The following is a 24,003-nucleotide window of genomic DNA, read 5'->3' as shown; positions in this document are numbered from 1 at the left end:
GAATGTGAATTACAGCAGAGACTCTAATTTTTCATTTGCTCACTCATGCAATGATTCTTTCCATACTACGATGTGCTGATATACTGAGAATCGAGGGTACAGTGGCACTCGTAAAAGACTGTAATTTTGTTGAGCTCACAAGGTAAGGGGGAATCAGAAAATTTAATAAGTAATTACAGTAAAGTGTGATAAATGTCAGCCTTGTGCCCACCTGGGAACTTTGGGACCATGTTCAACAGGATTTCTCACCCTTGAATTTATTGGCATCTGAGGCTGGATCATTCCCTGGGATGGGCATCTCCTGTGCACTGGAAAATGGGCTACTGAACCACTAGATGCTAGTTGCACCCTCCTTCTCTGAGTTGTGATACCCAAAAATGTTTCCGTATATTGCCTAGAGTCTCCCGGTTGTGGGGGGCGGGGCGGAAGTGCAGAAGTGTCCCCTGGTAATAATCACTGACATAGAGGATCCTCATATAGAAGGCCCTGCTATCCTGTCCCAAAGGATGCCACGGCTCAGCCACTTGGGTTTTGAATTGAAATTCATTATGGATGAAACTGGGGAGGGGGGCGGGAATTATGCTAAGTGAAATAAACCAGACAGAGAAAGACAAATACTGCGTGACCTCACTTATATGTGGGATCTGAAGAAGTCAAACTTACAGAAGCAGAGAGTGGCATGGTGGTTATCAGGGGCTGGGGCATGGGGGTGGTGATAGAGAAAATGGGGAGATGTTGGTCACAAAATACAAACTTTTAGTTATAAGATGAATAAGTTCTGGGGATTGAGTATAAAGCTTGGTGATTATAGTTAATAATACTGTATTGTAAACCTGAAATTTTCGGTGAGAGTAGATCTTAAGTGTTCTCTCTCTCTCTTCTCTCTCTCTCACTCACACAGATGCACAAAAATGCACAATAACTATGTGACATAATAGCAGTGTTAACTAATTTGATCATGCTAATCATTTCATAAGCTACACATATATTAAATCACCACATTATACATCTTAAATACATATAATTGTATTTGATAGTTATACCACAACCAAGTTGGAAACAAAAGTGAAGGAGAAAGAGACAATTTATGACATTAATTTGGTCAAAGAATTTCATGCTATTTACTCAAAATAATAGCAAAGATTCTCTCCTTGGTTTGGGGAAGGGTAGCCCCCAGCCAGGCCTTGGGCTGCTTTTTTTTAGAGAGGAAAGGGAATACAACAGGGACAAATAATAGTCATGGTAGGCTAGGCACGGTGGCTCATGCCTGTAATCCCAGCACTTTGGGAGGCCAAGGCAGGTGGATCACCTGAAGTCAGGGGTTCGAGACCAGCCAGGGCAACACAGTGAAACCCTGTCTCTACTAAAAATGCAAAAATTAGCTGGGCATGGTGGCATGCACCTGTAATCCCAGCTACTTGGGAGGCTGAGGCAGGAGAATTGCTTGAACCTGGGAGGCAGAGGTTGCAGAGTCGAGATTGCACTATTGCACTCCAGCCTGGGTGACAGAGTGAGACTCCATCTCAAAAGCAAAACCCACCAACCCCTAAAAAGTCACTGTAAATCCCAGTTCAGCCTGACACTCACCGTTGATGAAGAGGCTATCCCTGTCCAGGACATAGAAGCCCAGTTGGGTGACACCATGGGTCAGTTGACTCAGCTCCCAGTAAAGCTGCTGTATGTCCAGCCCAGGGCCCACAGAGTCAGTGTGGTAGGTGCAGGTGGTGTCCACGCCAGTGGCTGCTCCATTCTTCTCAGGCCTGGGGAGAGAGGCATTTGAGGACTCTAGAGAAGTCCTGAGACCTCTGCAGGTAGAGAGCAGAGGAGGGAGGAGCAGGGGAGGGCTGAGAAAGGGGTGGTCATTACTGGCAAATGGCCAGGAAGTGGTCTCACCTGAGGGAGATCAGTCGGCAACCCAAGTAGAAGGGGTACATGCTGCTCTTCTGGAACAAGGCTCTGAGCTTGAGAGGAAGGAGGAAGAGGGTAAGCCGAGGAACAGAGGTTGGGGGTAGGATTTATCCCACTGGGAGCTGCTGGGACCAGGGTCTCACCAGGTGCTTCAGGACCCTCTCGGTGGAGTTGAAGGCAGCTGAGCCATTGCCCATGTCTGGTGAATACTGGAGATTGGAGATGGTGAAGTTGAGTGTGAGGGTCTTCAGGTGGTAGCCCATGGCTGCAGGAGGAGGGGAGAAGAGACATCTGCAACTGAGGGCTGGTCTGAGACTAGATCAGACTGCACTCATTATTAACCAGTGTGGCCATCCAAGTCAGAAGCTACGTATCTTCTCCCCTCCAAGTCACACCAATTCCCTTTGCTGCATATTCATCACATATATCCTCTAACTCCTCCCCTATCCCAGTTAAGGTCTTATTTTCTCTCACCCTGATTAGCACCCTGGCAGACTCACTGGATGCCCTATCTAAAGGACATTCTCTATACTGAACATGAGAAGAATCTTTCTGAAATGACAGTCTTACTACAGCTGCCCCTGCTCTAGTACCATCCACAGCTCCCTATGGCCTTCAGTATTAAGTTCAAATTTCTTGACTTGGCATTTAAGGTCCTTCCCAATCTGGCTCCTGCTGACCTTTCAGTCTCACGTATCCATCTACTCTGGGTTAAGCTTTATGTTTCATGCAAACCAAATTCCTCTCACTTCTCCCTATACTCTAAGGCTGTTTCTGGCCACTGAAGGTTTGCTCATGGACTCCCCTCTTTCAGTTATACTATTCATGCCCTATTTGCCTGAATCACTCTTACTCATCCTTAAAGACTCAGTTCAGGTGAAACTTTCTCCAGAAAGCCCTCCTCCTTCCCAATTATGCCAGGTGTCTCACCCCAAAACATCTGACATTATGATGGTCTATTTATTTCATAAAATTGGGGACTCCACGAGGGCAGGTGTCTGATTGAACTGCTAGTCTAATCTTTGAGGAGGAAAAATGGACCCCAGATACCTGTTGTGGCTTCTGACAGAGGAGGCAGGAATGTGGTGGCTGGCTTGGGAGCTGTGGAAGGAACAGTCCATCAGAAAGGAACAAAGCCCATCACCTAGTGGGAGAAGCTCTCCTGGGCTTCATCAGTAGTCCAAGCCAGGACAACCGTTCACAGGTGGGCCATAAATGAGACTGAGGGAAGGAGTGACTGTGTGAGTGGAGGAGTGAACAAGACTGTGAGTGAAATAACCCAAGAGAGTGGGGGTGGGGGTGAACAAGAGAAAGGTTAAACAAAGAGGATAGGTGGATGGGTAGGCAGGAAAATGGAAGGGATCAATGAATGGGCAGAAGGTGCAATGTACAACTGGAGGGTCAAAAGAGAAGGCAAGATAGATAAGAACGAGGAAGAGAAGTTGGAGAGATGAAAGAAGGAAGGAAAGGAAGAAGAACAAACAGGTTAATTGGGCAGGAGGATGGGTAGACATATGAATGGATAGATGGATGGATGGATGGATGGATGGATAAGTGAATGGGTAGAAGGATGAATTAATTGAAGGACAGAAGGAAGGAAGGACAATTGGGTGAGTGAGAAGAAGGGTGGGTGAAGAGATGGCTGGGTGAATAGATGGATGGATGAAAAGACAGAAAGAAGGAAACAGGTGAATGAAGATGAGGATGGATGGATGGTTAGAAGGACAGAAAGAAGGGCAAACAGGTGAATGGGGAGAAGGAAGAATGGATGGAAGATGGATGGATGGATAAAAGGACAGGTGGAAGGAAGGACAAGCAGGTGAATGGGTGAGAGGATGAGTGGGTGGATGGGCAGATGGATGAATGGATGGAAGGACAGAAGGAAGGAGAAACAAGCAGATGAATAGGCAGGAGGATGGATGGAGAGATGGATGGATGGTTGGAAGGACAGAAAGAAGGACAAACAGGTGAATGGGGAGAAGGACAGATGGATGGATGATGGATGGATAGTTGGAAGGACAGAAAGAAGGACAAACATGTGAATGGGGAGAAGGATAGATGGATGGATGATGGATGGATGGATGGATGGATGGGTGGATGGATAAAAGGACAGATGGAAGGAAGGACAATTGAGTGAATGGGGAGGAGAATGGCTGGAGAGATGGCTGGCTGAATAGAAGGATGGATGGAAAGACAGAAAGAAGGAAACAGGTGAATGAAGAGGAGGATGAATGGAAAGATGGATGGATGGTTGGAAGGACAGAAAGAAGGACAAACAGGTGAATAGGGAGAAGGGTGGATGGATGGTGGATGGATGCAGAGATGGATAAAAGAGCAGACAGAAGGAAAGACAAGCAGGTGAATGGGCAGGAAGATGGGTGGATGGATGGACAGAAGGAGAGAAGGAAGGAGGGGCTAGCAAGTGAATGGGCATGATGGGTGGGTGGTGGATGAGTGGATGGATGGATGGATGGATGTATAGAAGGACAGAAGAAAGGAGGAACAAGCAGGTGAATGGGCAGGATGATGGGTGATGGATGAATAGATGGATAAAAGGACAGATGGAAGAAGGATGAGGAGGTAAATGGTCAGGAAAATGGGGTGGATAGGTGGATGGATGGATGGGTGAATGGATGGATGGATGGAAGGAGGAAGGAAGGATGGTGTCTGAGAGATGACTGGAAGGATAGAAAAATGGATGGCTGGAAAGATAGATGAGTGGATCACTGGATGAGGCAATGGGCAAATTTAGCCAAAATCACTTGAGTAGCCCGCAGAGTTTGCAGCTTGACCATGAAGCCCCTGCTGGGGCACTTGGAGGAGATTTTGTTATCAGGAGGTATGGACTAACAAGGTCATCATCTGACCTTAACCTCGATCCCTGTAGGGAATGCTTGTTCAAACTTCTTCTTCCAACCCAGAGGGGTGTGGAAAATTCACTAAGCCAAGACTATGGCTGCAGGTCTAAAAACAGGCCAAGGACTCAGCATTCTTCCTCCCACTGAGACGTTGCCCCTCACCACCTCAGGGGACCAGCCCGAATTTGGGGCAAGCTTCCTTTATGAATGAGGAGAAAAGCTTGAACCAAGACCCATGGAGATTGAAATGGGCACTGGATTCAAAGACACGTACTTGTAGGAGGCTCATCTGGACCAGGTTCATTGTAACCTAGAAACAAAGAGGTCACACATAAGAGGAGGTGGTGGAACCGACCCAGACACTCCATGCCTTTGTCCATAAGGGGCCCCTGCCTGGATGCCTTTCCCTTTGTGTATCTAGAGATGATGGAGATGGATACATTTACGTATCATCTAATATTTGACTTAAATGTGTTCACCACCAGAAAGAATTTCCTGATATTTCAATTAGCACTGACCTTCCCTACTCACGTCTCTAGCATGCCTCCAGTGAGAGGCTGTCATTATCTTTGTGTTCACAAGTCTATCCTCCTGTCCATCCACGCCCCCCGCCTCCCCTTCCGGGCCTCCTCCAATCTATTCCTCCGCCCAGTGAATGTTTATTAAGGGTTTACTATGTACAAGCCTTCCTTTACATTTGGGGACTAAAGGGCAGAAAAAAACAGTCTCTGCCCCTCTGGAGATTACATTAGGACAGGATGCACATGTAACCTATCTCTGTCCCTGGGGCCAGGCACAAGACCTGGTTAATAGTAGCTGCTTGGTAAATCTAAATGAAGGAACAAAATGAAGTATAGAAGCTGTGCAGTTTACAAGGGGGAACAGCTCCCAGAAACAGCCAAGTCGAAGGGACTGTGTGTCAACTCAGATCATCAAGACCCAACCTGCACCTGTGTGTTTATCACAGCACTATTCACAATAGCAAAGATGTGGAATTAACCTACGTGTCCATCAACAGATGAATCGATACAGAAAATGTGGCATGTATGCACAATGGAACACTATTCAGCCATAAAGAGAAATAAAACCACGCTGGTGAGGTTGCAGAGAAAAAGGAGTGCTTATACACTGTTGGTGGGGGTGTAAATTAGTTCATCCACTGTGGAAAGCAGCGGGGCGACTCCTCAGAGAGCTAAAAACGGAACTACCATTCGACCCAGCAATCCCATCACTGGGTATATGCCCAAAGGAATATACATTTTTCTATCACAAAGACACATGTTCATTGCAGTACTATCCACAATAGCAAAGACGTGGAATCTACTTAAATGCCCATCAATGATAGACTGGATAAAGAAAATGTGGTACATATACACCATGGAATACTATGCAGCTATAAAAAAGAATGAGATCATTTCCTTTGCAGGAACATGGATGGAGCTGGAGGTCATTATCCTTAGCAAACTAATGCAGGAACAGAAAATCACTTATAAGTGGGAGCTAAATGATGAGAACACATGGACACATAGAGGGGAACAACACACACTGGGACCTCCCTGAGGGTGGAGGGTGGGAGGAGGGAGAGGATCAGAGAAAATAACTAATGGGTACTAGGCTTAATACTTGGGTGATGAAATAATCTGTACAACAAACCCCTGTGACACGAGTTTAACTATATAGAAAGCCTGCGCCTGTATGCCTGAACTTAAAAGTTAGAAACAAAGAATGAATCCATGTCTTTTGCAGCAACATGGATGAAACTGAAGTTACCTTAAGTGAAACAAGTCAGACACAGACAGACAAATATCGCATGTTCTCACTCATAAGTGGGAGCTAAACAATGTGTGGACAAGAACTCAGAGAGGGGAATGACAGATAAAGGAGGCTTGGAAGGGTGAGAGGGTAGGAGAGGGGTGGGTGATGAGAAACGACTTAATGGATACAATGTATGTTATTGGAGTGGTGGATACTCTGAAAGCCCTGACTTCCCTACTATGCAATCTATACATGTAACAAAATTGCACTTGTACCCCAGAAATGTACGCAGACAATGAGGATGATGATGATGATAGTAATTATAACAATAAAGAACATCAAGAACCAGACCAGCCAAGAACTTAGCATGGGCATGAGCAAGTCCCTTCCCCTCTCTGTGCCTCAGTTTCCCTCTTTGCTAAAATAAGAGTAATGAAAGTCCAGGATGTCTCTTCTCCACATCCTGGTTCCTACCTAAAGGTACCTCATATAAGTGATATGGGGTGCCCACCTCATGGGGTCATGATGATGAGCACTGTTCTTGGGTTGGTGGTGGAGGGGATGAAAGGGGAGCTATTTTATCAATTCTCCATGGTCATGCTTTGCCTCTCAGAACCCCAGTTAGGGGATGCCTTCTTAAATGTCTTTTCCTGAGTTCTAGACCAATGCTGAGGCCCAGTGTGCCTGAAGCTTAGATCCCCTAGATCTTCCTGGTATAGGGGCCTCACGTAGGAGAGAAGCCCATCCTTCCTCAATGGTAAGGAGAAAACAGGGAGGGGGCCGGGCGTGGTGGCTCATGCCTGTAATCCCAGCACTTTGGGAGGCCGAGGCGGGCAGATCACAAGGTCAGGAGATCGAGACCACGGTGAAACTCCGTCTCTACTAAAAATACAAAAAATTAGCCTGGCGTGGTGGCAGGCGCCTGTAGTCCCAGCTACTCAAGAGGCTGAGGCAGGAGAATGGCGTGAACCCGGGAGGCGGAGCTTGCAGTGAGCCAAGATCGCGCCACTGCACTCCAGCCTGGGCAACTGAGTGAGACTCCATCTCAAAAAAAAAAAAAAAAAAAAAAAAAAGAAAACAGGGAAGGAAAATGTGTTTGTTTTGTTTTGTTTTGAGACAGTCTTGCTCTGTCACCAGGCTGGAGTGCAATGGTGCAATCTCGGCTCACTGCAACCTCCGCCTCCTGGGTTCAAGCGATTCTCCTGCCTCAGCCTCCCGAGCAGCTGGGACTACAGGCGTGTACCACCACACCCAGCTAATTTTTGTATTTTTAGTAGAGACAGGGTTTCACCATGTTGGCCAGGGTGGTCTCAATCTCTTGACCTTGTGATCTGCCTGCCTTGGCCTCCCAAAGTGTTGGGATTACAGGTGTGAGCCACTGCGCCCAGCGGTAAATGTGTTTTTTGTCCCCCAAGTGCCCCCACCAGGAAGACTCTTCTGTGAGTTAAACATGTAGAGTGGATCATAGCACTGAATGCTGACAAGTGGAGCTCATATCCTGGTTCCATCACCATCAAGGTAAATTGCTTAACCTGTCTAAGCCTCAGTTTCTTCATCTGTAAAATGGGATTAATCAAAGTCCAACCTTGCATGGTGGTTATGGGAGGGTCAGTGGTAACACCAAGACTTGAACCCCAAGTCTTTCCCTAGAGAACCGGCAAACAGACACCCTCCTGGGCTGCAGCGGGGGTTGGGGGTTGAGGCAGGGAGATGGGGCTGCGAGATGCTCACCGTTAAGGTAGAGGCTGTCTTTGTCCAGAAAGTAGGGGCCCAGCCGGGTGATGCCGTGGGTCTGCTGGCTCAGCTCATGGAACACCTGCTTGATAGGCAGACCTGGGCCATTGAGGGGCTGCAGGTAGGTGCAGAGGATGTCCACCTGTGTCTTAGCGCCGTTCTTCACAGACCTGAGGAGGGAGAGGTGCACCTTTTGGGGATGAAGGTCACCTGGCACCTCTCCACTTGTGGTCACTGTCACTGCATAACTCACAGTCCATATTTTGGTCTCATTGACAATTTGCAGTTTCTCCACCTGGCCTTATCTATCATCTCAGGATCTCTGCACTTGCTGTTACTTTTGTCTGGAAGCTTCTCTCCATTTCTCCTTACCTGGATAACTTCCCGGTCATCCTCCAGGTCTCAGCTTAGAGGACTCCCTCCTCCTCCTCCTCTTCCTTCTCCTTCTCCTCTTCTTCCTCCTCCTCTTCCTCCTCCTCCTCTTCGTCCTCCTCCCCCTCCTCCTCCTCCTCTTCCTCCTCCTCCTATCTTTCTAGGCAATTCCTAGGCAAGGTCAGGAGCCTCCTCTGGGTCCCACAATCCTCCACTCTTCCCCTGTCACTGCCCTGATCACCCTCTATGTAATCATAAATTATTTGTTCCTGTATCTACCAGAACATGGTCTCCACAAAGGAGGAAAATAACCAGTTTAGCTTACTCTTATTGTATCGAAGCCCCAGAACCTAGCACCCCTTGACAACTCCCTGCAAAAACAAAGTCCTAATGAATGGAGAAACAAAATATAGCATTTACATACAAGTGGAATATTATTCAGCCCTGAAAAGGAAGGGAATTCTAACACATGCTACGACATGGATGAACTTTGAGGACATTATACTTGATGAAATAAGCCAGTCGTACAGTATAAACCGGGACATATACCATATGATTCCTCCATTCATAGAAGGTCCTTAGAATCATCAGATTCACAGAGACAGAAAGTAGAACGGTGGGTGCCAGAGGCTTGAGGAGGGGGATGAGGAGTGAGTACTTCATGGGGATGGAGTTTCAGTTTGGGAAGATGAGAAAGTTCTGGAGATGGATGATAGTGGTGATGGCTGCACAGTAATGTGAATGTGCTTGATGCCACTGAACGGGAAATATGGCTAAAATGGTAAATTTAATGTGATGTGTATGTTACCACAATTTAGAAAAAAAAAATCCAGGCTGGGTACAGGGGCTCACACCTATAATCCCAGCACTTCGGGAGGCTGAGGCGGGCGGATCATCTGAGGTCGGGAGTTTGAGACCAGCCTGGCCAACATGGAGAAGTCCCATTTCTACTAAAAACACAAAATTAGCCGGATGTGGTGGCGCAAGCCTGTAATCCCAGCTACTCAGGAGGCTGAGGCAGGGGAATCGCTTGAACACAGGAGGCAGAGGTTGGCGTGAGCCGAGATCATGCCTGGGCAACAAGAGCAAAGCTCCATCTTGAAAAAAAAAAATCTAAGTCCTCCGAGGCCCTTCAACCCTGCTGATGTCTTGGGTCTCATCCTCTCTCTCTTTCCTTCTTGTTTTCTCTCTGCTCCAGCCACACTGGCCTCTTTGCTGCTTGTAGAATGTGCCAAGTTCATTTGCACCTCAAGACCTTTTCTCATGCTGTTCTCCCTGCCTGGAACAGTTTTCATGGCCATTTCGGACACAGCCCAAGATTCATCCTGGGTAAAGTTGCTCTTCCCATTACTCGCTATTTATTTATGTTTCATATCACTTTACCCCATTTGAAGCCACTTTACTTAGATATTTATGTTCCTGTTTAGCATCTGTTCTCCACTGGGTGAGGGCAGGGACGGCATCTGTCTTATAACTCTAGTACCCAGCACCTGCCTCAGAGGAGCAGTGCCATGGGCATCAGTTGAATAAAAATAAAAATGGAGAAGTAAATAGTAAATACCAAGAGAGTGCAAACTGACCCAAAGAAGTCAAGTTGGCAAGGATGCAAGAAAAGGAAACTCTTATACATGGTTGGTGGGAATGGTAGAGGAGTGGTGCCATGGGCATGGGTTGAGTAAAAATATGAATGGAGAAGTATCTAGTGAATACTAAGAGAGTGCAAAGTGACCCAGAAAAGTCAAGTTGGCAAGTATGCACGAAAAGGAAACTCTTACACACTGTTGGTGGGAATGTAAATTAGTACAACCTTGAATGAAAAACAGTATGGAGAGTTCTCAAAGAACAAAAAAAATTAGAACTACCATTTGACCCAGCAATCCCACTGTTGGAGATCTACCCAATGGAAAAGTTTTGGAAATAAATAGTGGTGATGGCTGCATGACATTGTGAATATAATCGACGTCACTGAATTGTACATTTAAAAATGGTTAAAATGGCAGATTTTATGTTACATGTATTTTTGCCACAATATAAAAAATTAATAATGTGATTTAAAAAAATAGATGCAGAAAAGGACCCTCTGAGAATAGCTCAACCTATATATGTCTAAAGGAAATGAGGCCAGATGTGGTGGTTCATGCCTGTAAAATCCCAGCACTTCGGGAGGCCGAGGCAGGTGGATCACTTAAGGTCAGGAATTAGAGACTAGCCTGGATAACATGGCAAAACCCCTTCTCTACTAAAAATGCAAAAAAATTTAGCCTAGTTTGGTATTGGGCACCTGTAATGCTTGCTACCTGGGAGGCTGAGGCAGGAGAATCGCTTGAACCCGGGAGGCGGAGGTTGTGATAAGTCGAGAACGCACCGCTGCACTCCAGCCTGGGTAGCAAAAGCAAAACTCCTTGGGAGGTTGAGGTACAAGAATTGCTTAAACTCAGGAGGCAGAGTTTGCAGTGAGCTGAGATTGCACCACTGCACTCCAGCCTGGGTGACAGAGTCTCACTCTGTCTCAAAAAAAAAAAAAAAAAGAAAAAGAAAAGAAAAAGAAATGAAACCTGTATCTTAAAGAGATAGCTGCACTCCTATGTTCATTGTAGCACTATTCAAAATAGCCAAGATATAGACACAAGCTAAATGACCTTCAGTGGATGAATGGATAAAGAAAATGTGGCATACACATATACAACGAAATATTACTTGGTCTTTAAAAAGAAGAAAATTCTGCCCCTTGGGATAACATAGATGGAACTGGAGGACATTAGGCTAAGTGAAATAAGCCAGGCACAGAAAGACAAATACCACACGATCTAACTTACAGGTGGAATCTAAAATTGTCAAACTCATAGAAGCAGAGAGTAGGATGGTGGTTGCCAGGGGCTGGGAGGAGGAGCAAATGGGGTGATATTGGTCAAAGGGTACAAACATGATAACTATGTAGAGGTAATAGATATATTAATTAGCTGAAATGTGGCCATCGTTTTATAATGTATACCAAAATATCAAGTTGTACATTTTAAATGCAAGCAATTTTCATATGTCAAAAAATCAAATTGTCAGGAATAAATAAAAAAGTTATTTATACCAGTCAGAATAACAATCACTAAAAAGACAAAAACCAACCAACCCGCCAACCAGGCAAACACCAAACAACCAGATGCTGGCAAGAATAAAAATAAAAGGGAACTCTTATACACTGTTGGTAGGAGAGCGAATTAGTACAATCTCTATGGAAAACAACATGAGGATTTATCAAAGAACAAAAATGTAAAACTACCATTTGACCCAGCAATCCCACTATTGGGGATCTACCCAATGGAAAAGAAATCATTATATCAAAGAGACACCTGCACATGTTTGTTTATTGTAGCACTATTCACAATAGCAAAGATACGGACCTAACCTAAGTGTCCATCAACAGAAGACTGGATAAAGAAAATGTGATATATATATATATATATATACCACGAAATAATGTCTTTTGCAGAAACATGGATGGAATGGGAGTCCATTATCTTAAGTGAAACAACTCAGAAATAGAAAGTAAAATACCGCATGTTCTCACTTATAAGTGGGAGCCAATGGACTCCATGTCCATTAGCTCATGGTCAAATACCATACGTTTTCACTTATACGTGGGAGCATGGACTCCAGGTCCATGTACACACGGACATGGAGTGTGGAATAATAGACACTGGATACTCAGAAAGGTGGGAGAGTGAGAGAAGGGCGGGGAACCTCACTTAATGGGTACAATGTACACTATTTGGGTGATGCGTACACTAAAAGATACTGTCTGAAAGTCTACTGTCTGCAGACTTCACTATGCAATATATGCATGTGACAAAAACTGCACTTGCACTCCTTAAATCCATTTTAAAAAAAGAATGGGGCTGGACGTGGTGGCTCACGCCTGTAATCCCAGCACTTTGGGAGACCGAGGAGAGCGGATCACCTGAGGTCAGGAGTTCGAGATCAGCCTGACCAACATGAGAAACCCCATCTCTACTACAAATACAAACAAACAACAACAAAAACAATAGCCAGGCATGGTGGTACACGCCTGTAATCCCAGCTACTCTGGAGGCTGAGGCAGGAGAATCACTTGAACCCAGGAGGCGGAGGTTGCAGCGAGCCAAGATCATGCCACTGCACTCCAGCCTGGGCAACGAGAACAAAACTTCATCTCATAAAAAAAAAAAAAAAAAAGAAAGATGAAAAGACAAAAAATATATAGCCCACCCCAACCCAAGAAGGCCCTCCCAGTCAGAACCCTAACTTCTTGGTGGTGGGCTGTGGGTGGAGCAGTTTCTCACCTTAGTGCAATGACCCTGCAGCCTGTGTACCGTGCACCCACGCTGCTCCTCTGGAACAAAGGGCTGAGCTGCAGAGGGAGAAGGGAGCCGTGGTTGGTCAGAGGCAGGCAGGCAACAGCCCTAGGATGGGCATGGCAGGGCTGCAGAGGGAGGCAGGCCTCTCACCAGGTGCTGCATGACATTGTCTGTGATGTTGAACTTGAGGGAGCCGGGTTGACCCATGTCCGCCATGTAGCGCAGGTTGTTGATGGTGAAGTTCAGTGTGAAGGGCTCCTCGCTGACCACCCCGGCTAGGGCAGGGGGAAGAGAGAGAGAGAGAGAGAGAGACAGAGAGAGAGAGATGAAGCTCTTGGGGAGGATGATGGGTGGGGAGGGGGTGGTGTGGGACAAGGTGGGGGCAGTGTGTTCCAAAGACCCTGGGTTCACCTCTCAATAAGCCCAAGGCTGACTTTTAATGGAGACATCTTCAGCAACCAGTAAGGGTGTGCTTAATGATTTGGGATGTCCAGATGGGGTCCTATCCAAATGCAAGAAGGGAGGATTCTGTAAAAAGTGCCAGTGATTCTGATCTTTCCCAGGGGTAAGGCTCCGTATAACCACACTGATGTAGAAGTCATGCATGACTCCAGACATTTTTAAAAAATGTATTCTCTCTCTCTCTCTTCCTGTCTCCCCCTTGATCCTTCTCTGCCTTTCTCCCATTTCTCTCTCTCTCCTGCACTCACAACCAGGTATGCTAATCTTCTATGCATTGGTTAACATGGCCAACAATCTTTGCAGCCATAACCAACCTCTCTGCACCTCAGTTTACTCATCTGTAAAATGAGATGACGATGGTTCACAATGATGATTCCTGCCTCAACAGTTGTTATAAAGCTTAAACAGTTAATCATTGTAAAGCATGTAAGCACTGCTGGGCACACAGGTCAATATGGTGTACATATTTATTATATAAAATATATCACAAATGCTTTCTAATCACTCCCTCTGTGTGGAACTTTATGATATGAGCTAAGTTATCACTTTACTTTTTCTTTCTTTTTTTTTTTGTTTTGAGATGGAGTCTGCTCCTGCTTCATGGGAGGCTGGGAGAGCAGTGGTGCGATCTTGGCTCACTGCAAGCTCCACCTCCAGGTTTTACACCATTCTCCTGCCTCAGCCTCCTGAGTAGCTGGGATCACAGGCGTGCACCACCACAGCCAGCTTTTTTTTTTTTTTTTTTTTTTTTTTTTTTTTTTAAGTAGAGATGGGATTTCACCGTGTTAGCCAGGATGGTCTCGATCTCCTGACCTTGTGATCCACCCACCTCAGCCTCCCAAAGTGCTGGGATTACAGGCATGAATCACTGCACCCAGCCAAGCTAAGATTTAAGACAAACCGCTAGAAGAAAAGTTTACCTCTCCTTCTCTCCCTGCCTTTCTTCTTTTCATCATTCTTGAATTTCCTTCTGTTCATTCTTCCTTCTCTCCTTCTTTCTCTCCTGAACTTCCTTCTGTTCATTCTTCCTTCTCTCCTTCTCTGTTTCTATCATTTCTTCTTCCCTTCCATCTTTCATTCTATTAATGCATCCTTTCTTTCTTGCTGACTTCCTTCCTTTCATTTTACCTTCTATCATTTATTTATCCTTCCTCTTCCTTCTCTCACTTCTTTCCTTCTTTTCAACCATCCATCCATCCATTTGTCCATCCATCCATCCGTCCATCCATCCACCCATCCATCCATCCATTCATTTATCCATCCATCTATCCATCCATCCACCTACCCACTCATCTGTCCATCCATCCATCCATCCATCCACCTACCCATTAATCCATCCATCCATCCATCCACCCACCCATCCGTTCATCCATCTGTCCATCCATCCATTCATCCATTCACTCACTCACCCAACCATCTGTTCATCCATCCATCCATCCACCCACCCACCCATCCACCCATCCATCCATCATCTATCTTTCCTTCCTTACACCTCTCTTTTCTTCCTTCCATCCACTTATCCACCTTTCCTCCTCCTTTTCTTCTTTCATCCATTTTTTTGTTTCTTCAATCCACTCATCCATCCTCTCTCCCTTCCTCCTTCCATTCATCACTTCTTCCTTCCATCTATCCACCTTGCCTTCCTTCCATATATGTGGAATTTGTCCTACACTGCTCCAGGAACATTTGAAGGGGAGCAGGGAGGTGGGGTAAAGAAATATTCTGGCCCTTCAATAGCCCCACCTACCATTGTCCCACCAATGCCTCCTATTGGCTGAACCTAACAGGCAGCTATTTAGCATGGGAACCTGGGAAATGAAGTTTTCATGAGTCAGAACTCTATCCCACAGAGCACAGGAAGGTTGGAGAATGGATCCGAGGACAAAAACAAAACAAAACCAAACAAAAACCCACAATAGGTATAATAGAGAAAGCCCATAAGAAGTTACATTCCTATAAAAGAGAAGCAGACAACAGAATATAAACCAGTAAGTTCAAAAAAGTGAGAGAAGTATTGTGAAGGATTAACAGAAAACAAACAAACAAACAAACCAAAAAACCCAGGATCTCATTTGGAAGTATAAGTGAGACAAATTAGTGTAAGAAATTGACTTTTTCTTCACAGTCCACAGATTGAACAGACAACCCACAGAGTGGGAGAAAATCTTCACAATCTATATATCCAACAAAGGACTAATATCTAGAATCTACAACGAACTCAAACAAAATAGCAAGAAAAAAACAAACAATCCCATCAAAAAGTGGGCTAAGGACATGAATAGACAATTCTTGAAAGAAGATACACAAATGGCCAATGAACGTATGAAAAAATGTTCAACATCACTAATGACTGGGGAAATGAAAAATCAAAACCATAATGTGATACCACCTTACTTCTACAAGAATTGCCATAATCAAAAAATAAAAAAATAATAGATGTGGCTCTGGGGGCCAAGACGGTCGGCTAGAAGCAGAGTGCTTGGAGGCTCCCATTGAAAAAAACCACAGTAAGTGTGTGAATCCTTCCCTGGCAACCAAGATATCCAGGTTCCCTCATCAAAATTGACTAGAAGGCTGGCGGTGACCCATGGAGAGAAGGAAGAGCAGTGTGGTGTGGTGGCCCACCTGAGAGACACAAGGGGAAGGGGAACCCCTTCCCCCTAGCCAAGGGAAGTGGTGAGTGAGTGGGGTATCCAATCTGGAGAAACTGTGCTTTTTCCACGGAACTGTGCGACCCACAGATTGGAAGATCCCATTCGCGAACCCATGCCACTGGGACCTAGTGTCCCAACCCCAGAACGTGCAGAATCTTACAGCTGGAATCTACCTAAGCCTACGGAACTCCCCGGGGGAGGGGCGACCAGCACTGGCTGCAGCTGCCTGCTGTCTAAGTCTTTTGAGTTCCTTGGGGGAGGGGCAACAGCCAGCACTGGGACTCACAACTGCCTAACACGCTAAGCTCCCTGGGTGGGGGAAGGGCAGCACCCCTTTCTGTAGCTCCAGGCTGTGCTTTTTCCCTGCTGGAGCCAGTAAGGCTGAATGGCTTCGTCCCAAGGTTTGTCCCCACAGTCCAACACACCGGCTGTGGCAGTCTGCAGCCAAAGTGACTCTTCAGGGCTTACCCTTACCCAACCTTCCTCAGTGGGCAGGGCTTTCCTGTAGGATCTCCAATAATTCCAGCCAGAGGCTCAGGGACAGAATTCAGACTCCTTGGGTTTGAGCCCCTAGTGGGAGGGGTGGCTGCAGTCTCTGCAGACCAGCAGAGTTAGCCTCTCCTCCTGGTAGTTCTGAGGAATTCAGGCAGCCCAGATGTGTGGGTTTCCCCCCAGTGAAGCACCCCCTCTCCACCAGGGACAAAGGGCTTCATTAAATGGGTCCTGTTCCCCATGCCAGTCAACTGGGTGAGACCCTCCAACAATAGTTGTCAGACACCCTATACAGGAGCGATCCTCCTGGCATCAGGTTGGTGCCCCTCAAGATCAGAGGTCCCAGAAGAAGCAGGCACCTATCTTTGCTGCTCTCCAGCCTCCCTGTGTGACATCTCCAGGCATGGGAATGAATCAGATGAATAGGACCTGAAGTGAACCCCTAGCGAACTGCAGCCCCCTACAGAAGAGGGACCTGACTATTGACAGAAAAACAAGCAGAAAGTGACAACAACAGCATCAACAACAACTACAACAACAAAAAGTCCTCCACAAAAACCCCTCCAAGGATCAGCATCCTCAAAGCCTGAAACTAAAACTCACAAAGATAAGAAAGAATCAACAAAAATATGCTGAAAACCCGAAAGACCAGAGTGCCTCTTCTCCTCCAAATGACCACAACATCTCTCCATTAAGGGTGCAGAACTGGATGAAGGATCAGATGGATGAATTGACAGAAATAGGCTTCAGAAGATGGACAATAAAAAAGTACAATGAGCTAAGGGAGCATGTCCTAATGCAATGCAAAGAAGCCAAGAACCTTGATGAAAGGTTAAAGGAATTGCTAACTAGAATAAACAGTTTAGAGAGGAACATAAACAACCTGATGGAGCTGAAAAACAGCACAAAAACTTCGTGAAGCATACACAAGTATCAACAGCCAAATCGATCAAGTGGAAGAAAGGATATCAGCAATGACCAAGCTGACCCTGAGTTGAGCCTTCTAGGAAAACCAAAGAGTCAACTACACATCATCAAGGAACCTAACTCTCTCGAATTCAGCCCCATAATCCTGAGTCAGCTCCAACTGGATTGGTAGCAACTGATTTTTTTTTTTTTTTTTTGATAACCATTCTGAAGCTGTTTTGAACTGAGAGAAAATGAACGCTATTATCAATTGGTGATGTCTGCCATGAATGCTGCAATCAATTAATGATGTCTGTCATGGATGAGGGAGTGCAGCAGATGCCATATAGTTTTCCAGTGTAAACTCTGGCAGACACTAAAGTTGAACCAAGGCAGAAGAGGAAATTTTCCATACATTATAAGAAAGCATACTTCATTCTTTCCTTCCCGGGAAAATCCATGTTTTCCTGTAGATCTAAATCTGTCAATCTACCATGTACAAGGTCCTGAAGTAGATACTAGGGAAGCACAAGGGAGTAAGACACAGTTGCTCCAATCAGCAGGTTTATGCACTATTGGGGTGACTGGATATAAACACAATGTTCAAAGCAGAGAAAATGTGTTTGCAATTGACTTAAAAAATATGCAACAGGACTTAGAATGAGTGACAAAATAAAAGGTTCCCATAATTCTTTTGCCTTTAATAATTCAAGTTTTTTTTTCCTTTTTAGAAATCATATTAAATAGTACCAGTTAAACACTGAGCATAGCACTTTGGTGCATATTCAGGACCCAATAAGTTCATATATTATCTATTACCTTTGTTATCACCACCACCATCATAATCATCACCATCCCTTTCACCATCACCATCATTATTGTCATAATCACCACCATCATTACCACCATCACCATCATCATCATTACCATCATCACCACCACCATCACCATTGTCATCATGATCATCATAATCACCATCACCATTGTCATCATCATCGCCACCATCAGTATCATCATAAAAACAGCTCTTTGAGAGGAGAGATTAGTAATTGTTTCATGATCCATGCCATATCCCCAGGATTTGGCAGAGCCCCAGGGCTTGGCACAGTGCTCAATAAAGTTTGTTGGTTGGCTCATCATCACTAGATTTATAAAGAATTTCCATCTTTATTTGACTGAATAATGGAAGAGATGTTTACGCTCATCAGCCATGCTCTAACAGAGGTGCCATTGGCACATACTTATTCAAGGGACCAGTAGAAGGGATGGAGCCCCAGAATTTCCCAGGTCCACTGTGGTAGTCCCAAGAGCTACAGAGAAGCCCTCTTCAGCGGAAACATCCAACCCTCTCATGGCAGAAAGGTCAGCAAATACAACTATTTACAGGCCTTGCTGCATATGAGGCCTGAGTTGAGTCTCTCTCTGGAGTTGGCCAGAAGGGAAAGGGAAAAACTTGTGCCCTCCCAGCCCCTTTCCTTATGAAGAGGACATAGGGGCATAGGAAGAGGGGACAGCTCCTGCCCTGCTTGGCATATAATTGGGGCCACTGGAGCATCGGTTGAATACTCACTGCTGGTGGTGGGCACAGAGCTCCGATGGGTGAAACCTGCATAGAGAAGGAGGGAGGAGAGTGGGTAAGGGTTAAGGGAGAGGTGGGCAATCAAATAGGGGTCACAGATACCCTAGTGGAATGGAAGAAGTTTCAAGGAACAGAGGCCTTTGAAGATTCTCTATCAGTACTCTCAGATCAGGGAAGAAGGTACTTGGGATGAACTCAGTCCAAGATGAAGAAACTATGAAGTTCAGACATCAGTCATCACACAAAGACAACATAGCCAAGACTTCAGTGGCCAGTCAGGGAGTGTGACCTCAAGTCAGAGAGTAAGAGGCTGCCCAGCAAAGAGGAAGACTCTCCAACCACATCACAGCTGCTCACCATTGACATAGAGACTGTCCCTGTCCAGGGTGTAGGGCCCCAGCTCAGTGATGCTGTGGGTCAGCTGGCTCAGCTCCAAATACAGCTGCTCTCTGTCCAGCCCAGGGCCTGTGGGGTCAGGGCGGTGGGTGCAGATGACATCCACTCCGGTGGCTTCCCCATCCTTCTCTGGCCTAGGGAGGGCAGATAAGGGGAATGACATTAAATAGACTGCCTACAGGGAGGCATTATGAGATTCCTGAGGGCAGGACGGGAAGGGGACAGAGGAAATGAGACTCCTGGTTGACAGGTGAGAAGCCATACTAAGATTTTCTGAATGTACTGACTTCCAGGCAGCCTGGGAATGTGAGTAGGGTCAGGAATACAAGAATTTTATAAAACTGCATTCTCATGGCATGGGGACAGGACAGCCCAGACTTGAGAAACATTAAGAGCTGGAATTGGGGATAAAAGCAAGTGGATGGGGGATGTTTATCCTGAGAGAAACCTTGGAAGATAATTTAACACCTGAAGGAGAGGGAGGTGGGGAGAAGTAAGAAATTCAGAGGGATCACCAAGGTAGAAGCCTGATCTGGCTGATGGGCCCTGCAAGTTCTCTCGGTTGACGGGGGAGGTGGTCGGATCAGAAGATATGTTGGTCCTGGAGCCACCAATGCCTGAATTCCACTTGTGCTGAGGACTTCCATAGGGAGGGAAGGAAGAAAGCTGACCAAACTCCTTGGGCCTGGGAACACTTGGGGCAGCCAGACTGGTTATTCTCAGTTCTCACCTGAGCAAGGTCAGCCTGCAGCCAGAGTACAGAGGGCCAACACTGGTGTTCTTGAACAAGGGCCTTAGCTGTGGTGGAGGAAGAGGGAGGTGAGTAGGACAGCTGAGGACATAGGAGCAAGGAAGATGTAAGGTGGGAGGGGCTGTAATCAGGGGGTGAGAATTGCATCTCTCAGGTGAGGGGAGGTGGGTGAGATCTTCTTCCATGCCTTGGAATGGGTGATGTAGATGGAACGAGACAAGGTGGGCAGGGCAGAGTGAGGTGGGCAGGGCTCTCACCAGACCCTGAAGGACCCTCTCTGTAGTGTTGAACTTCCTGGAGCCAGGCCACATGTTCTCCTCATACTGCAGGTTAGTGACGGTGAAGTTGAGGGTGAATAGTATCAGGAGATGGCTGGCAGCTGTAGTGTAGGTGGGAAATAAACACTATGTTCAAAAGCAGAGAACATTTAAGAGTTTGTAATAGACTTATCTCTAAACATATGCAACCAGATTTAAAGAGAGTGATAAAATAGGTTTTCATGCCTCCCTTGACTATAATGATCAAAGTTTTTCATACAGCATGCTAAATAATAATAGTTAGATGCTGGGCACAACCTTTCATGCATATTCAGTGTTCCATAATACTAGATACTATCTATTACCTTTGTTATCACCACCATCATCATCATCACCAACACTGCGGCCATCACTTTCATTATTGTCATCACCACCACCATCAGGACCAAAACCAAGATCATCATAATCCCTATCATCCCCATCACCATCATCATCATCATCATCCACATCATCACCTGCACTATCACCACCAGGAACGCGGTCACCAGCACCATCACTATTTCATCCTTACCATCATAACGATCACCACCACCATCATCATCATCACAATCACCACCACCACCGCCACACAGCCATCATGATCCACATCACCACCACTGGTACCATGATCACCAACACCCTCATCACATCATCCTTAACCATCATAACCACCACCACCACCACCACCACTATCATCATCATCCTCATTGTCAGTATCACCATCACATTGTCAATCACCGCCACAATCACCACCATCACCACCACTGTCATCCTTCCTATAATCACCACCAACACTATCATCATCATCATCATCATCACATCATCATTACTGTCAAAACCACTACCATCATCAGTATCATCATCATCATCATCTTCATAATCACCATTATCATCACATCATGGTCATCAGCATCACCATCATTATTGTAATGATCTCCAGCAACATCATCATCACCACTATCCCACATCATCCTCAAAATAAAATAAGCTCTCTGAGGGCAGAGATTTTTAACCTCTTTTGTGTTCCCTGCTTTATCTCTAGGGCCTGGCAGAGAGTGGGTGCTCAAAGAAGTTTGTTGGGTGACTCATCATCAGTAAATTTGCTGTGATTTTTAATCTTTATTTAAGTAAAAAGAACAGAGATGTTGACACTCATCATGCATACTTTAATAGAGATGTCATTGACTGGCACTTACCTGAAGGGCCAAGTAGCGAGGTTGGAGTCCTAGATGCTCCCAGATACACTGTGGGGATCCCAGGAGCTGAGGAGAAGCCCACATTAGTTAAAGCAGCAAGCTCTTTCATGGCAGAAATGCCAGCAGATAGGAGTATTTCTGCATACGGGGCTTGAGATTAGTGTCTCTCTGGAGCTGGGCCAGAGGGAAAGGGAATCATTTATACCCTTTCAGATCCTTCCCTCATGAAGAAGATATAGGGGCATAGGAAAAGCAGGTCAGCTCCTGTCCTGCTTGGAGTAGGATTTGGGCCACTGGAATGTTAGTAGAATACTCACTGCTGGTGGTGGGCACAGAGCTCCGATGGGTGAAACCTGCATAAACAGGGAGGAAGGAGAGTGGGTAAGGGTTAAGGGAAATGTAGGGGACTAAAAGGGGTCAGTGCTAACATGGTGCAATTGAAGGAGTTTCAGGGAACATGGGCTTTGAGGATTCTCTATAAGCACCCTCAGATCAGGGAAGAAGGTCCTGAGGATGAAGGTCTCCAATACAAGATGAAGAAGAAACCATGAAGTTCAGATTAGTCATCAAACACAGACAACATGGCCAAGACTTTAATGGCCAGGTAGGGAGTGTGACCTCAAGACAGAGAGTAGAGGCCTGCTCAACAAGGAAGAAGAAACTCCAACCACATCACAGTTGCTCACCATTGACAAAGAGGCTGTCGTTGTCTAGGGTATAGGGGCCCAGCTCAGTGATGCTGTGGGTCAGCTGGCTCAGCTCCCAATACAACTGCTCTCTGTCCAGCCTAGGGCTTTTGGGGTCAGGGTGGTGGGTGCAGATGGTGTCTACTCCAGTGGCTGCCCCATCCTTCTCAGGCCTGGAGAGGGCGGGTGAGGGGAATAATAATAAAGTTTTGTCTAGGGAGGAGTCCCAAGATTGCTAAGTGAAGGACAGGAAGGGGCCACAGGAAATGAGAAGCCTGGTACACAAATGAGAAGCCACACTTAGATTCTCTGAGTGCACTGACTACTGTCCAGCTTGGGACAGTGAGCATACTTGTGGATACAAGAATTTTTCTAACATTGCCGTGTGGCTCTTGCATTCTCATGGCATGGGGACAGCACAGCTTAGACTTGAGACAGGTGAAGAGCTGGAATTGAGAATTAAACAAGTGAATGAGGCATGTTTGTCTTGAGAGAAATCCTAGTTAGAGAATTTAACACCTAAAGGCAGAGGAGGTGGGGAAAAAAGAGGGAATTCAGAGGGATGGCCAGGGTGAAAGTCCAATCTTTCTGATGGACCCTGTGGAAATTTTCAGTTGATTTGGGTGGGATGGCAGGGGGCAGTGGTAATATTGGGAGACAGATTAGTCTTGGAGCCACTGTTCCTTGAGTTCCATCTTTGATGAGAATAACCACAGAGAGGGCAGGAAAAAAGAAGTGCAAACTCATGGAGACTGGAAACAATTGGGGCAACAAAGGTTGGCAATTCTAAGGTCTCACCTGAGCAAGGTCAGTCTGCAGCCAGAGTACAGAGGGCCAACACTGGTGCTCTTGAACAGGGGCCTGAGCTGTGGGGGAGGGAGAGGGAGGTGAGTAGGATGGCTGAGGGGGTAGGGGCAGGGGACTAGTCATTGGGGCTGGCACCAGTAGGTGGACCTGGCATCAGTGGATGGGGGCTCATGTCTCTGGGTGTGAGGGGAGGTGGGTGAGATCTTCTTCTGTGCCCTGCCATGAGTGAGAGAGGTGGGGCTAGACAAGGTGAACTGGGCAGAGTGAGATGCTTGGGGCTCTTACCAGGCCCTGAAGGACCCTCTCCGTGGTGTTGAACTTCCTGGAGCCAGGGTGCTGCATGTTCTCCTCATACCGCAGGTTGGTGATGGTGAAGTTGAGAGTGAACGGCACCAGGAGAGGGCTGGCAGCTGCCACGGAGGTGGGAAAGAAATGACATGTTCAAGAGTAGAGAACTTTATACATTTCCAAAAGGCCTGCTTCTAAACATATGCAGCAGGATTTAAAGAGAGAATAAAATAAAAAGTTTCCATGCGTCCCTTGACTATAACGATAGAAGTTTCTAACCAAGCCTACTAAATAATAGTAGTAGCTAGCATACCTCTTGGTGCATATTCAGAGTTCTATAATACTAAATATTATCTGTTACTTTTATTATCAGCATTGTCATCATCAATGTCACCAACACTGTGACCCTCACTATTATTATTGTCATCACCACCAGCATCAGCACCACCCACATCAGCACCAAAATCATGACCAAAACTGTGGTGATGGTCATGGGGATGCTAGAATCATCCCCACTACCATCATCATCATCATC

The 24,003-nt window shown here is 46.0% G+C and overlaps 1 protein-coding gene across 7 annotated transcripts in view; it reads right to left on the bottom strand.

Moving 5' to 3' along the window:
* MUC16 (mucin 16, cell surface associated) overlaps positions 1–24,003 on the bottom strand; it is a 139,621-nt gene that overhangs the window by 15,696 nt on the left and 99,922 nt on the right. For 4 of the 7 annotated variants that reach the window (XM_031659988.1, XM_031659982.1, XM_031659985.1 and 1 more), the window contains 17 exons: positions 23,466–23,590; positions 23,172–23,239; positions 22,374–22,546; positions 22,005–22,040; positions 21,688–21,753; positions 20,453–20,574; positions 20,175–20,242; positions 19,406–19,578; positions 19,040–19,075; positions 13,106–13,230; positions 12,941–13,008; positions 8,253–8,425; positions 5,041–5,076; positions 2,959–3,009; positions 2,052–2,173; positions 1,894–1,961; positions 1,588–1,760 (listed from right to left, as the gene is read on the bottom strand). In XM_031659988.1, coding sequence (XP_031515848.1) covers positions 1,588–1,760; positions 1,894–1,961; positions 2,052–2,173; positions 2,959–3,009; positions 5,041–5,076; positions 8,253–8,425; positions 12,941–13,008; positions 13,106–13,230; positions 19,040–19,075; positions 19,406–19,578; positions 20,175–20,242; positions 20,453–20,574; positions 21,688–21,753; positions 22,005–22,040; positions 22,374–22,546; positions 23,172–23,239; positions 23,466–23,590 — 1,683 coding nt within the window. The remainder of the gene's footprint in view (positions 1–1,587; positions 1,761–1,893; positions 1,962–2,051; positions 2,174–2,958; positions 3,010–5,040; positions 5,077–8,252; positions 8,426–12,940; positions 13,009–13,105; positions 13,231–19,039; positions 19,076–19,405; positions 19,579–20,174; positions 20,243–20,452; positions 20,575–21,687; positions 21,754–22,004; positions 22,041–22,373; positions 22,547–23,171; positions 23,240–23,465; positions 23,591–24,003) is intronic. The other 3 variants (XM_031659984.1, XM_031659986.1, XM_031659987.1) reach the window with 3 other exon arrangements.

Source organism: Papio anubis, chromosome 20 (genome assembly GCF_008728515.1).
Source record: "Papio anubis isolate 15944 chromosome 20, Panubis1.0, whole genome shotgun sequence".
Lineage (NCBI taxonomy): Eukaryota > Metazoa > Chordata > Mammalia > Primates > Cercopithecidae > Papio > Papio anubis.
Note: the sequence above shows the minus strand (reverse complement) of the source record. Positions and strands in the feature narration are given on the sequence as shown.